We start from the raw sequence: 16741 nt of genomic DNA on the forward strand, positions 1-16741 counted from the left end.
CATTGTCTGAAGAATCTTGCTTTAAGTAACAAAAAACATTATAGAAATAAGAATTCAATTTATTTATTATTTTTATTTTTTTTTTTATATGTTTTTATTTTAGCTGAAGCAACAAAGATTTACTTTTTTGAGCTTTATGATTTAATTTAAAAAAATATAGCATATTGTTACGTCGCGTCATTCGCATAATATATACTTATATATAAGTATATATGGTAGTACATATTATAATATATATAAATATAGTATACCATGTAGTTGGATGATATCTAATACTTTTTCAGTTTAGAAATACAATATTTTTCTTTTGTAAATCTTTGATGTAAAATTAACTAGTATAAAAATCATATTTTAAATACAGCAGTGATATTACTAATATTAAATTAATGTTACAAAATGATTATTTTAAGTATTATAATCATCTTAATTCAAATTTGCTTTGTGTTTTAGAGAGCTATGGCTGAGAGCGATACATCGGATCCACAGCCAGAAAAGAAGGAATCAACATATCGACTTACAAAAGACAAATTCTGTTTCAAACATGACAGTGGTGTGAACAACTTTTTTTCTATTAAGTATAAACAAGTATCCGTAATTATATTTATAATAACATTTTCTTTTAGGATACGTTTGACGGCACAGACTACAACACCAACAATACATCACAAATTCCAAGTAATGTAATATTTAATGTAATTAAATTAGGTAGGTACTGTAATATTATTACATCTGTCACAAATATGAACGGCTCTAGATACTTCAAAGAATCATTAAAAATATTAATTAAGATTATAATTATTATTTAATTAATCAAATATTTCTGAAAAAAAAAAATAACTTCATTAGCAAAATTGATATTCACATAATAATTCATAAATTAGTTATATGCCTATAATCATACAATATAAATGAAATACATTTATAAAAAGAAAGCCAGGGTGACTAATTCACTTTCAATTTCTATACGTTGTTAATGAAATTGGAACTCAACATATAATTTTATTAAAAAAACCAATTTTTTTTTTATTTTTTTTACTTTCAGTTTGGTGCAGTATAACGATGCATTATTATAGATAATAAATAGTTATTATTGTAAAATAAAAAAAACTAACACTTTTAATTAGATTAAATTTTAAATTAACACATTAGGTGTATGCATTTTTAGAAATTTTTTCTCCATAACTACCCAAAAATGTTTGTAAAAAAACAATAAGTATAATATTATAACAATCTTAACTAATACAGTAAGAAAGTTTCAATTACATAATTATAAATATACTGTACATATTTGAGAATAACAAAGCAATTCATTGAAATAATTATCAAACTATTACTCATTGTATGTATCATTTTTTTAACTAGAAAAGTCAATCTAAAGCGATAAAATAATTTATCGATAACTAAAATTATTTTAAACAGGCAAATATTAAAATAAGTAGATATTTTGAAATATAATTTGGCTAATTGTGTAATCTAAAATTACAATTATTTCGTGTACTACATAGTATGTTCTATTGTATTATATTATTTTTTAATTTGTGTACGTATTATAAAATATTATTAACCATTTTACTATATATATAATATAAATATAAATGTATTATCTAATACTATGCATATTAAATATGATTCTTTTAAGTGTTTTAATAATTTTCTAAGAACCATTGTAGGTAAGGGTGTTCATTATATCAATACATTTGGTTAAAGTTCTATAAATTAAAAACAAATTATTTTGCTGTACTTAAAAATGTTAAAATTAAACTTTTAACTTTTAACTTTATATAACACTTTTACAAAATTATCTGTAGTGATTAATTATTGCTAAGCTATAATATAAAATCATTAACTCATTTTTATTTTAATATAATATAATATTAGTCAGATTCACAGAAATATATTGAGATGATTTTCATTAAAAAATAATACATTTAATTTAAGCAAAAAAACAACAATGTGATAATCAAAAAATTGTTCAATATTTAATTGTTAATAAATAACATTATTAAAAATTTAAGCTTTATTTCATATTTATTTTTCACATAAAAGTTTGTTACAACAAAGCGCTTATTATAGCTATAAATTCGATATGTAATCATTGTAAAAAAATGCAATTTTCTCAAAGGTTTCGTCCACTGTCTACTAAAATATTACTCATTAAATCGTTCTATTAACCGAACATTCTAAATCTCAAGTGTAATGGAATTGTTTTGTATTTAGTTTATTTGCAGTTGCAGGAATGTTTATTTTATACTGTTCAGAAATTTTCATAAATTAATTTTGTATGTTTATTAAAACATTGTAAATATAATAGTTTAATGAAATTTCCATCAATTTATTACACACAAGAAATTATTTATTTATTTTAATTACCTAAATAAATTTAGCTATTATAATAAGTAATAAATATCATATTATTTTATCAAATTATATTTTTATTTATAATTTTCAATTTTGAATATGATATAGTACGTATAGGTACTTGATATCTCTAAAAGCTTAAATTTAAGATGACAAACTATTATTAAATTATTTTGAGAGCAAGATAATAAACAATTCATATAAGTTTTCTTATAGTGTTAACACAAATCCTTTCAAATAATTTTATAATTTAATTATAAGTTATCCCTTATCGCCATCTCTCCATTAAATTAACATTAATAAATCAACAAATATAAAAGTTGTACGGTATATTAACTATATAAAAAAATTATACCAATAGGTGTTCATATTACTATTAATTTGGTATGAATGTAATTAAATAAATTGGATACCAGCTAAAATCATTGAAACTACAAATTTTACCATTTAAAGAATTTTATGTGAAAAATTTTGTTTTTAAATTTTAAAATCCAATAAAACATTAAAAGGGTAGAATTGATTCAGTATACTTACATAATTAAAATCCTTAGTCAAAAATATTTAAAATCCTTCACATTGGTAAATGATGATAGATTTTTGTGTGTGCTTTATATATTCTTTAACCAAAAACATTTTAAAATTTTCATTATTTTAAGAACTTAAATCAATTTAAAATATTTTTGTTCCATGTTTTACTCGTATTTCATTCCATTTTAGTATGTATTATATATTTTAATTATCTGCAGAAAATTTAAATAACCTTATAAAGATCATTATACAATAATTAAATTTGAATTTGCTCTTTAAATTACTTTTTAATACTTGATTTTTTTTATTAGTACACATTTAGTATGTTTATATTTTGGAAAATAAAAATATCTTATTTTTTAATTTATTTATTTCAGACTTTTTCAAGGATAATTTTGTAAATAAGAAAGATTCAATAATTTCTTTTAATCATGCCCATTATTGATTGAAAGTTGAGGAGTTTAATTGATACTTTAAAGATACAATTTTTTTCCCAGTAATTATTTAAAGTAAAAAACTATAAATATAATTCTGCGATATACTACTAAAAAAATTTGATAACAAGTTTAGTTTAAATTGCAAAGTTGCGTTCAGAGCAGTCGATAATTTACCATTGTAGATTTTGAATTTACAACAATAAATAATAATATATTAATACAATACTGTATAGCACTAGAGCAAGTAAATCGAGTATCTAAAATGACACCCTTTTACTGTGCCCTGTCAAGTTCTTTCCTATATATATCTTCATTATTTTAAGTAACTTACACCTTTGTTTTTAGACTTATAAATAAAAACGTATACAGTATGTATGTTAGAAAACTAGGTAACTATCTTGTAAAAATAGATAACAATAATACTATAATACTTTTAATGCGTCAAAATGTGTAAAACTAAAATTCAATTAATTAAATTATATTTAAGAGGATAATACTTTTTAGCTTGAATCAGTTGAATGTCTTTTATTTTTAAGTTACTAAATCCAATACATGATATATGTACGTATTTGTGTCCCATTACTTAAGTCCTATTGAAGCGGAAAAGCCTATAGGCCAGTCATATGGGATTTGTATTTACAAAGGTACCTAGACAAATAACACGAATTATTAGGGGTATATCTACCTACTACATGATATAAAATATTAGCTATACGAAGAATTTAATTAAAACTTTAAAACTTTTCATACTTTAACGTTAATATGAATACATAATTTAGGTATATATTGGAGAGCTTATTAATGTCTATTATCATCATATACAAGCTAGTATTGTATATTGTATAATAAACACCAATAATTTTCAATGACTCAAATAAACAATAAATAATGAACAATTATTATTTTTATCATAAGATATATACACTAATTTTAAGACAAAAATGCGTGAACACTATTAAAACCAATATACATAATATTATCACACCTTTATTTAAAACTGTTTTATTATTTAATCTATATTTTATACTAAGCGTAGTTAGTTGGGGAGACATTTATTATCAAAGATATTAATTATGTTACTTTCAATGATTCCTAGTAAAATTCCCAATATTCAAATATATACAGATACACATAAAATGGGTTTGATACAATATTATTTCATTATAATCTGTTTTCTTTCTTTTGATTTTAGAATTATATAGATTGTAGGTATTTTATTCAATATGTATTTTTAATTTTTTTTTAAATGTTTCATGATGATTGCTAAATTGTGAATTATATGTGTTTATATTGGTTATACTCGCTTTAAAATAAACTACTTTGTTCGTTTTTTTAAAAAAAAATTTAAAAATATATTTTTTAATCTTAAATATTTACATATTGAATATATTTTTATTTATTACAACGAACTGAATTTCTTTTTTCTTTTATTTTATCTATAATATCAATTTACATTTTCGTAAAATATTACATGTTCAATTTGCTTTTGGTTATATTTTCATATACAAAATACAATGATAACAAACATATTTTTAAAAATTATGGCTTTTGTTTTTTAATATATTAAAAGGATGCAGTGCGACATTTAGTTTTCTATCGAACACATACTTAAACAACACTTTGTATTTTGTGATTTTGTACTGAAATAACCAATAATTATTAAAAATTACCCAGTCAGACATATACTAGTAAAAACCATGTACTAGTATATATGTATAAAATATACATACTCTTTTTTTTAAGAATTTAAATTAAATGATATGAAATGTATGACATAAATATATAACATAAGTAATAACTAATGAGTATTGACAAATTAAAAATCATTATTTTATTGTATGTTAAATAACGTTAAATAATAGAAATATTTATAGAAATTTGTATTATTTATTTGCTGACTTAGCAATTCTTTACCATTACTAAATTTATTATACAGATTAAATCAATACAAATTAAAATTAAACATCAATTATTATTATGCATATTTAGTTTAAATGATATATTTTACATTGTATATGTTGATACATCTTCTGAAATTGAATACAGGAACTTGTTATGATAATATTTAATCTGTCCAAGGCAATTTTCTGTGTTATTTTATTCAAAAAATGTCAGAGCATTAAACGAAACGTTTTTATTACGTTTATTGAAGTAATTTGGGATAAACAGTATTTTTGTTTTTCTGTTTTGCGCGTACACGCAGAAGCGGATTTCCTGGTTAGCATGGTCGGCAGCAGGCTTGGGTGGAAAATTCTATAGTGGCATTCTTAAAATATATTACTCATATATAAAGTAAAAAAAGAAATTTTTTCATATTATGTATACGAAAAATAATTGCATTTTTTTCAATCACATAAATTGTGTAGGTACTCGTTTATAATATACCTATTTTGTATTATTTATAATTATCTATAGTCATAGTTCGTATAAATAATCGAAAATTTATAAAATTTTCATATAAGTAGAATATTTTGAAAATAATAGATTTTCAAAATTAATATATTGGTGTCCAAATTCACCTTAAAAACAAGCATGTGATGAACCTCTAATAAATAAGATAAAATTTGTTATACATACATAATATATACAATATTATAAATTATAGATAGAAACCAGTTATAATTAACCAAATAACTTTTTAACATTAATTAATTTTTAAAATTTACCGTTAAATTTTATTTAATACCATTTTTCATACGAAATTGAATCTTATATCGAATTTTTTTTAATGAATTTGGATGCGTCTGGACTGTTCCAGTCAATTATGAGTCTAATAAGTGATTGAATTTTATAACCGCGAACAGTGTCCACTATATTATATTTAATATATTATATAACCTATTATAACTTGCTTACTATAAATAGTGGTAGAAAATTTTTAATGTTTAACTATAAAAAGCTAAACTCGTTTCTCCGTACACAAATAAATCAAAAGGTTTTCGGATTCGTAAACAGACCACATACAGTTTTGAAATGAATAAGCGAAGTAATACCGTTCTTACATGCTTAAAGTGTAGATCATTCAATTAATTTTTCTTTGGAATATTGTTTATACACAAAAACAAATTACAAAAGATACAATCATAAGTACATTGAAAATAATTGATGGACATAAATCGCTTTCAGGAGAAACATTGAAGCTTTGAATATATTGGATTAGAATGATAGATAATTAAGAACAATAAACGCATATAGATCTTATTTTTATAAATATGCATATTAGTTTATTTTATATCCAGCTCAAATTACTAGTTAGGTGCACTACTTTTACTGGTCACATTGAAGATTTCATTGGTATAAACCTTTTTTGGAGGAAACGGATCATATTGTTTAACACCACGTGAAAATTGGTCCAGAAGTGTTTAGTCTATAATAGACAAAAAAGTAAGAAAGAAAAAAAGAAACATTCATTTATATACATTGAAATTGAGTTATGGTTATGGTCTTAACCCAAACCACACAATACCGTACAGGCACAAAATAAGAACATATATAAGAATAGTAGAATTTCTATGCATTGTACAATGATAAACGGCGGGGACAAAAAAATATTGCGCCGACATTCTCTAATACATAATACAACTCTTAAGCATTTTACAAAACATTCCGATTGGCTAGTTATACAAACAGTAAACATGAGCAAACACTTTGTTATTTCTTTCCCATTAGACATAATACACATTAGTCTTTTACTGAATTTTTTCACACGTTTAGTGATCACCTAAAAAAAAATTTAAAAAATGAAAACGAAAAAAAAACTTTCAAAGTTCTACAATAGAATATTGATGAATTATATTCATTATTTTAACTATTACATCTGTATAGATAATCAGCTTTATAATACATTAAAATTGAACGAATGTGACAAAACCAAAATGCTAATAAGCTAAGGTCGATTAACATATTTACATATACATTATATTTATGTTTAAATACTTAAAGTCAACTACAAAGTACACTGTTACTATTAAGAACAAAACACTTTCATGATTACATTGAATATATACATAATATTCCGATGAGGTACAATTATTATGGGTTATTACAATGTTTATTAACTATTTTTATAATATTCCAATGGTGCATGAGGTAAAACGTTGTAATAAGATAATTGTTTTTCTATTTTATATACATAAGTAATTGAACATAATTTCTGTGTAATGATACATAAATCATTTTTTTTTTTTTAAATTTAAAATGAGAAGTATAAGCATAAAATATAAAAAGTATTTAAATAATGTAATTCGGTATCTATTTAAGCAATTCTCTTGACCGTTTCAAAGAAGGGCTGAAATAAATATATAATTCACATTATAAATTATTTATATATTATAAGCTATAGAACAAAAAAGTGATTGAATAAATAGAATTTAAAAAACAAGTGAGTGTATTTAAGAAGATGCCATGGAAAAATATCAGATAATGAAAAACAAATCTAACATTTTGATGATGAAAATTATGTGAGACATTTTTTTTTACAAAAGGCCGTCCTAACTGAAAAACTACCAAATTGACTTATTTCTTATTTTTCAATAATATCCGAGCATTAGTCCATTTGTAATTTATATTTAGATTAAAAATGTTTAATAAAAGGTAAAAAAATAAAACATTAGAAAAAATAATTATAAAACGAATTAGACATGAGTGTAACTTATTTCCAAGCTCCGATTTTTAATATTTTCTATATTAAATAGATAATGTTGATATTATACACATTATAGCACTTTAAACAAGATATTTTTACCATCGACCAACATACCTAGATAAAGGTCTATTGCATCGACAAAATTAAAATTTAATTATTTATACCTATATTTAGCTTCTATTGTTTTTTTTTTTTTTTTTTTTAAGAAATTCCGAATTATCAAATTTAAAAAAATTATTTATTTTGAAAATCAAAATTATCTGAAAATATTTTTAAAAAAAAAACGAATTAAATTATTACTATTATTACGTACATTAGTAGAGCATATTGTACAGAAGTATCATCAGTTAAACGCAAATGGTACGTTACCCGAAAATGTTTTAAATAAGTAAGCGAGATATAGTTCCACATATTATCCACATTTCCCGAAGTGTTAAGGCACTGTTTACGAAAATAATAAAATACATTAATTTTCCGTAGTAAAATTATAACATTTTATAAAAATAATATTTTATAATAATACGTAAATATTATATGATTCATAATTATAGTTAAATTCTTAGATTATTTTTTTTCTTTTATGAAAATACATACATACTATTATGTAAAATTATTTTTAAAAAAATATTTGACCACGTAATAAAAATTAAATGATGATAAATTGCTTTTCGTCATATAAGTATAAATAATATAGTCGGCATATTACATTTGGAATTTTAAAAGAATATAATACCATTATACAGTTTCGTTTTAGATCTTTTTAATTTATAGATACAAAACTTGGTTGATTTCCAACAAAAATAAAATCAAAAAATTAATGTAAATCATAAATAGTTTTAAAGGGTAGTAACTTAATCTGTCTATTACAGTTTATTCCTACGATTTCAGTGTGTAATCTATAATATGTATATAAACTTGCTTTATTTTTAAAAACTAGTAAAATTATAATTTATATATTACAATTATAAAATGATACTATAAATGTGAAATTTTTGATAAAAGTAAAATATTATCATATTATATGCCATTAATTAACGATTTTATACTATAAAATACTTGATTGGTATATTTTTAAAAGTACTAAATCCTCCACCGTAAATTAATTAAAAACTCATTGTTGATTTCTATGTATTTACAAGTTACTCATACACTGTGTATAGTACACCTACTGAATATTTATGAAGATCAAAATGTTTAAGAATAATTTGGTTGAACGTCTTATTTTATAATATACTATACAATTAAAAAATGATTTAATCAATCAACTAACGATCTCGCTACTTTTTATTTTTTAGATAAGTGGACAATCTAAAAATATTTTATTAATAACCCTAGGGGTCTTTATCCCTTGCTTGCTTCAAACACCAACCCTTTTGAGATTGAGACCCCCGGTGGCTTATACTGACACTCATGAAAGTTTTGCTTCAATGACCCATAAGCCACCTCCTATTGCACCTTGAAATTTAAAATATTTAAAAATAAAATATGTGAAGATTAAATAGGTTAGAAGTTAGGTCAGGTTAGATAAAATTCAAAATGTATTTATTTATTGATTGCCATGGCAATTATATAATGTGTGGAGTATAAAATAGTACTTATTTAATATGGCATATAAAATGATTATTCCAAAGATAAATACTAGATTTATTGAAAAACATCATTGATTTTTGTTTACGTTGTTTAAAGTTATTAAAAAATATTTTGCAGTAAAAAAAACAAACTATATTTTTATTATTCCTGTTTTTGTCAATTTTTACTCTTTATCTGATAGTAAACATTTTTAATTTCATACTTAGATTAGGTAAATTAGGTATGTATAGTAGAATATTTTTCTGAAAATTTCATTATGTTAATATTAAATTTTGAAAGGATCAGTTAATGAATAAAAATCATCTAAAATTTAGATGAGTAATATTGGAGTAATTCAAGGTATCTTACAAAATTGTTAATTTTATTTGCTCATTAAAACGTTAACTACTTGTTCAAAATTCAACTTTTATTCATCGAAATTTTCATAAAAATATCATGCTTCATATTTTAAAATTTCAAGTACATGTTTTTACTTAAAAAAATAAGAAACTTAAAAAACTCCTAGCGATAGAATATTTTAAAAATGTAATTATTCAAAAACGTTTTAATGAGTATTTATTGATAATGTGATTATTCATTATGGAAGTAAATATGTTTATAACATATTATATACAAAGATTTTTTAATTGCTTAAGTGCTGAGGAATAATAATTTAAATTATTTTTTCTCTCGAAAATCTATATAACACCATATGTTTTAACTATAATAATAAGCTTAAATGATTAAAATAATAAATAATGACAGTAAGAAAAGACAGAAAAAAAAGGCAGGCCTCCCAGCGTAGGTACTTCGATTAATTTAAATATTACCAGATTTCATCTATACAAGGATATTATATAAACAATTCGATATAGCGCATACGTATCAAATATTAACAAAATATTATGTTATTATTATAATATAATTTTTTCGCTGCCGTGGTCGTGGGTATTTCCTGAGGCTTCGTATATTGTATATTTTGATAATTGGAAGGGGTGAAAGTTTATAACCGTATTCTAAGCTCGCCGAGAAAATGGTTTTTTCGTGACAAAAACGAGGTGTATCTATTTATGTGCCTACAGCGAATCAAAATAGAGAAACGACTGTGGTTAAGTGTTAGTGAATGGAGTGAAGTAGTTTTGTGTTGTAGTATACACAAATGTGAGTGTGTTTGTGTGTGGTTGAGTTGTACACTTGACAAACGACCGCGTCATCGAAAATACCGAAGCATCTCCGGCACACCGAGTCCAAGCACATTATTATTACTTCTCGGTGCAATACTCATTGCTATTATATACGTCGAGTTAATCTTTATCATAATATATTATGTTCAGTACATGATTTTTTTTATTGTTTATTATTTATTATCATATACTTGGAAAATCAAAGTTCTTTTACATTTAACCATTACTTATTACCGCGTATTGCGTAATGTCCCACCAACGCAGTTAAAATAATATTGATACCTACTGCACGTCCTATATATATATATCTATTATACACTATATACATAAATAACCTCGAGTCAATAAAAAAGTTAATTATATACCCAACTATACGAGTTTAAATACGAGAAAATATGTTGTTCCTGTATTTATTGCTATTTAGTATTATATTATAAAAATATATTTTCATCTATACGGGTTATGACAATTGTATTTTTGCAAGTCTAATTTTCTATAAAAAAAAAATGTATGTGTATACAAGAGTGCCCATAGAAAAATTCTCAAAGGGGGGAGGGGGACAACATTTTAATTATGTCCATAAGATAGGAAGGGGCTTACAATTTAACATTATACTATTATATTTTATATATCAAACTGGAAGATTATGAAATAATAATTGTTTAACCAATTAACCATAAAAGTTATTTATTAAATTTTCATTTGATTAATAACATAAATTTAATAAAATATTAATTTACAGATAAAAATTGTAAATTTCTTATTTTAACACCAAATATATTTATTACTTATTTTATTTATTCATTCGTTTTATCATCAATTTTTTCCCTATGTACGCTTATTATACATAATCCATCAAGCTTATCTTCACTCATTGCTCGTAGATCACGTGTAAACAATTTTTCAACATTTTCCGGGGGGGCATGTCCCTCCCTTGACCCCTCCATATGGGCGCCCTTATAGGTTTTGTTAATTATTCAGTTAAAATTTAAAAATTGTCTATCTGCTTTAAATAATTTTTTCATGATGTAGAAATTGTTATAATTTACTAGCCAATCTTTGTAGATTTTGCATAATCAGTAGTCATATATAATGCTTTAGACACGTTATTTTAAAATTATAAAAAAAAAAAAACATTAAAATAGGTACCTGCCATACACAAAGAAAAAACTTTTTATGTCGTCTTTGAAATTTAATTTTTTGCATTCGCCGGGAAAAAGATTTTATACGGTATTCTGAGCAACTATTAATATTTTTTATAGTCATGATGAATTCTATAATACTATATGATAATTAATGTTTGCGTTAAAACTCACTATTTACTTTCTCAAATACAATTTCTATTTAGGATTTAACCACGGTCCTTCGTGTCCTCACTGCAGAGGCCACTTTTGTGACTTCTTTCATTTATTTATTAATTTCATTATTCTTTCATTAAACGAGGTAATTTAAAAAATATATACCTTCTTTTTCTTTAATATAAACCTTTCTTGTGTCAATTTCTTAACAACTATTAACGCAAATCTAATTTAAATCCTTTTAAATTTAATTATTAATACAGACACTTAACTACTATGTACTTAGCACAATATCATATTTTCAGTAATAAATGAAGTCATGTTTAAACACGTTTTTTATGTTAGTAGGGTTTTAATAAGTTTTATAAATCTCAGTAAAAAAAAAAAATTGAAGAAGATAGTTATAAATATTATGATTGCATAACCCATTCATTTCTAAAAATAATTTTTGAATACTTATATTAACCTAGACACACCATGTTTCAAATGTGATTTTAAATTTATTTATATTAATTTATAAAAATAACATTTTTGTTTATCAGCTTTTCTTATTACTAAAAATATTTTAACGAAACAACTACGATATCTTTATCGATATAATACGTTATACTATACTAATATACTATAAAAATAAACGTATTACTCAGTTGTATATCCACATTTCACGTGGAACATTCTGCAATTATGAAAAGTAAAATGACTTCAATAAAATTATATCCAGCTCATTTACATATATTTTTTACATTACCTATTATTATAAAAGTTACATTTTAAAGGACACTTATTTAGAATATGATAAAAACTTTGCCTATATTGAAAACAAAAAATTTTTTAAGCAATTTTTTTATACAGTATTATAGTCAAATGTTTTGTTTACGATAAACTTATCTTTTTTTTTTATGTTTTTAATGTACTTTTAATTTAAAGTAAACTCATTTTTTGGTGATTGATTTATTTAAAAAAAAAAAAAGTAAATAAACTATAAATTTCAGGAATTATATCTTGTAGATACTCTTACATATTATTTAAGCTGCTTGTTTCTACTTTCTATACTGTTCTCTATTTATGTCCACTACTCATAAATTTAATTATATAGTATAAAACCTATTTATTGAATTCTAAATTTTTGACTCAGTTATAATTGATGAACACTTTAGTCGAAGCATATATTTTGATGTATATCTTTATCAGTTAGAACTTAGAATTCGTGTTTAAATAGCTGTTTAATTGTGTTATACAACATATTCATTTCAATCCCTGCGTTGTTATTTGATTTAAATAAAAGTAGGTATAAATATAGTTAAATTTCTTATTTACGAATAATATATTCCTTATGTGTGATATAATAATATAAAGGAATAGTGTTTAAGTATATTCATTTTTGAAAAAGTAATACTAATGTAGTTCCCTCCATAGTTCGTGAATCATGTGGAAAATTAAAGTGTATTCATTTGGAGTAAGATAATTTTGAGATACAAATTACAGTCCTGGATGGTACTCTAAAAAATCCATACAATGAGTATAAAATAAAAATATACAATTTTAAAATATTATAGTTAAGCGATATTTATATTTTTTAATTTAATACTATACATTGACAAAAATATGTTTCAACAAAAACTAATCATTATTCATTATTATTTAATTGATTTAAAATAATACATGTACCTATATTATTATATTGAACTAAATTTAAAGGATAAATATATATTACATAAAATATATTAAAAATGCATTAACATATTATAACATTATATAGAATCCACATACCTACTACAACAATAAAACATATTGAAACTACTTTGAGATTTTATATTAAGTGAAAATATAAAACTCCATATATTTTTCATCATTTTGTAGATAAATCTTTAAGCCTTTCTAGGGATAATTTAATTCCTAATGAAAATATCATCACGATTTTAATGCTTAAAGTTAGACGCTAAATAATCCTTTTAATTTACACTTTATTGCTTGAGGTGCAAAGTTTGTATGGAAAATGAAGACGCATATAGTATAACTTTATGTAATCGTCTTTACGTTTGAAGAAATTTAACAATTTACATTCTACTTCAAAAGAACGAAATCGACATTATATTATAGTAATATTAGTTATAAATTATAATATATAGTTGTCCCGATTGGACGTAATTTAAATCATCAATATTATTTACGTTTTAACAAAATATATCGTTTGGTTTATTTCAATCAGTTTACTTAAAAACTATGGCTATATGCTTATTGCATAATTTTACTTACATAATAGCTTACATAATTTCAACATGTGTAGATTTTTACTGAAAGTGTTTGTGACATTTACTTATCCTCTCCTATAGATTTTTATTTTACTGAGGACGTGATCATTTTAATGTTTCTGCAGTAAGTACAAAACTTTTGTTTTATAATAAACATATTCATTTTTTATACTTTCACAACTGTTCAAAGGTTATTCCGAACTCGAATCGCATTAAAAGATTATAGGTATTATAATATAAACTATAGATTATTTGCCATGATATCAATTTCCGTTCGTCGTATGCGCAAACAAACTGTAATAATATCAAAAATTAATAGAATTTTGGATAACAACGGCACCGTTTGTATATAAAATGTGCACTTTGTGATTTACAACTTTAATTTTCACGTCATGAAATGTCAAGTGAAAATTATTGATCACGTTGTTAAAAAAATATTTATATTTTTCGTCACATCTATCGTTTTCTTGACATAAATGTTTATTCAAAACATCTTTAATGAGCACAATAAACGATTTAGCTATTATTATGCTGTTAATGAGTGTTTTATTAGATTCTCAAATGAAACTAAATGGACAATGATTAATATATAACATATAAATTCATCCGCTCTTTCTTATTAATCAGTTGGTCTGTTCACAAAAAAATAAAGAAAAGAAAAACTCATAAATCATAGTGTTATTGACATTTAACTCAAATAATGTCTGTCCGTTAACGTGAAGTGGGGAATCGAATAAAAATATGTAACGCACTATAATGGGAAAACTCGTTAATATTTTCCGAAGAAAATGGAAGATATTTTATTCAATACCTACAGAAATATTTAGTTGAAATAACTTTAATGCAATTTTATAATTCATCATATACAAATACAATGAAATGGACGTGAAGCTGGCAGTACACGATTTTAGTCTTTGGAATAATTACATAATTGTTATTATTTTAATTGACTTAATCTTATTTTTAGACAGATTTTGTTAAATATAACATATTTTATAAATTATAACTAAGTCATAAGTAATATTATTATTTAACTATTTAATTTGATAAATGATTTATCTAACAAATAACTATGATTTTTTTTTTTTTTTTCATACGCTTAACTATTCGTCATACTATATACCTAATACAATAGAATTTCCATCTAACGGTCACCGAATGGACCGTAAATAATAACTGCTACTTAGAGGTACCCATCCTAAAGAGATGACCAGTAACAGAAGTTTAATACTTTTCAAGTGACTGCTATATAGAGGTTATGCAAATTTTAAAAGTAAAATACCAAATAAATAACGCATATGAATATGATGGGTACTAAAAAAGTGTATTAATGATTTACAAAATAATTTAGATACAGTTTAAAATTTTAAAAAAAAACTCATATAAGCTTTTATAAATATTAAAATTAAAAAAATTGAGTTATAATAAAATTGTTTGTTTTAGATTCATTTTATTGTTTGAATAATTTTTTTTTAAATGAATTTCAGTAATTTTTAACAGATTATAACCGATTGAGTTTGTCCTATTCCAGATTTATCTGCAAGGGTATGTACACTCATATTTTCTTTTTGGTAAAAATTTAACAATTTGATTTTTTCCGCATAAGTAAGATGTTTTTGTTTGAACGCCATGAAACTATAAGTACGTACTTCGAAACGTTTTCAACATACACTTAACATTATAATGATAAAATACACAGTCACAGACGAATTGTCATTGCGTTATCGACATATCATAAATGCTTGTTAAGATAAACAGTCAAAAATAATTTAAAAATAATTTTTTATATGACCTAAATTTAAATTTTGACCGTTAATTAGAATGCTCGCTATATAGAGGTATTAATGTATTTTTCCCATAACACTCGACGGGACAAAAAATATTGACCGTTAATGGAAGTTTTACTGCTTATAAAAAAATGATCATTGACAGAGATGTATTTAGACATAGCACTATTTGGTCCTAGAGCGGCAAAATTTTAGGGGTGGCAAATATTATCATTTCTTTTTTTGTTTTTTATATAGGTACTTAATTACAAAAAGTATTTTTTATTTAATGAAATCTAATTTTCTCAATTTTTAAGAAACAAATATTTTCAAACAAATTATATAAAATATATAATACACATAATGTATAATTAAAAGTTAACTTATGCGTCTATTCTACCAAAATTGAACATTTATCATATTATATACAAATATATACGTAATACGGGTCAGAACGTACACAACAAAAAACGTGTGCAATAATTTTACAATATTGAACATCAAAGCAAATTTCTTGTTTACTTTAAATCATCATGAATTAATTAATGTATTTTCAGAAGACAAAGTAAAAAGTATTAAAGGAAATATATGTGTAATTAATATGTAAATTGCAAGAAAAGGTATTATGAACAATTTAATTCTCATTAATAATGTTTCTGTTTTGCATATAAAATTATATAATACATTTTATATTCAAATATATT

General features: G+C 23.0%; 1 protein-coding gene across 3 annotated transcripts in view; it reads left to right on the plus strand.

Annotated features, from left to right (window-relative positions):
- The window catches only part of LOC112593002 (adenylate cyclase type 8), a 137445-nt gene that overhangs the window by 78242 nt on the left and 42462 nt on the right, over positions 1 to 16741 (plus strand). For all 3 annotated transcript variants that reach the window (XM_025337193.1, XM_025337192.1, XM_025337194.1), the window contains exons 3-4: positions 451 to 550; positions 624 to 675. In XM_025337193.1, the coding sequence (XP_025192978.1) occupies positions 451 to 550; positions 624 to 675 (152 nt within the window). The remainder of the gene's footprint in view (positions 1 to 450; positions 551 to 623; positions 676 to 16741) is intronic.

The sequence above is a fragment of the Melanaphis sacchari genome, unplaced genomic scaffold (genome assembly GCF_002803265.2).
Source record: "Melanaphis sacchari strain LSU unplaced genomic scaffold, SCAv2.0 Contig19_pilon_pilon, whole genome shotgun sequence".
NCBI lineage: Eukaryota > Metazoa > Arthropoda > Insecta > Hemiptera > Aphididae > Melanaphis > Melanaphis sacchari.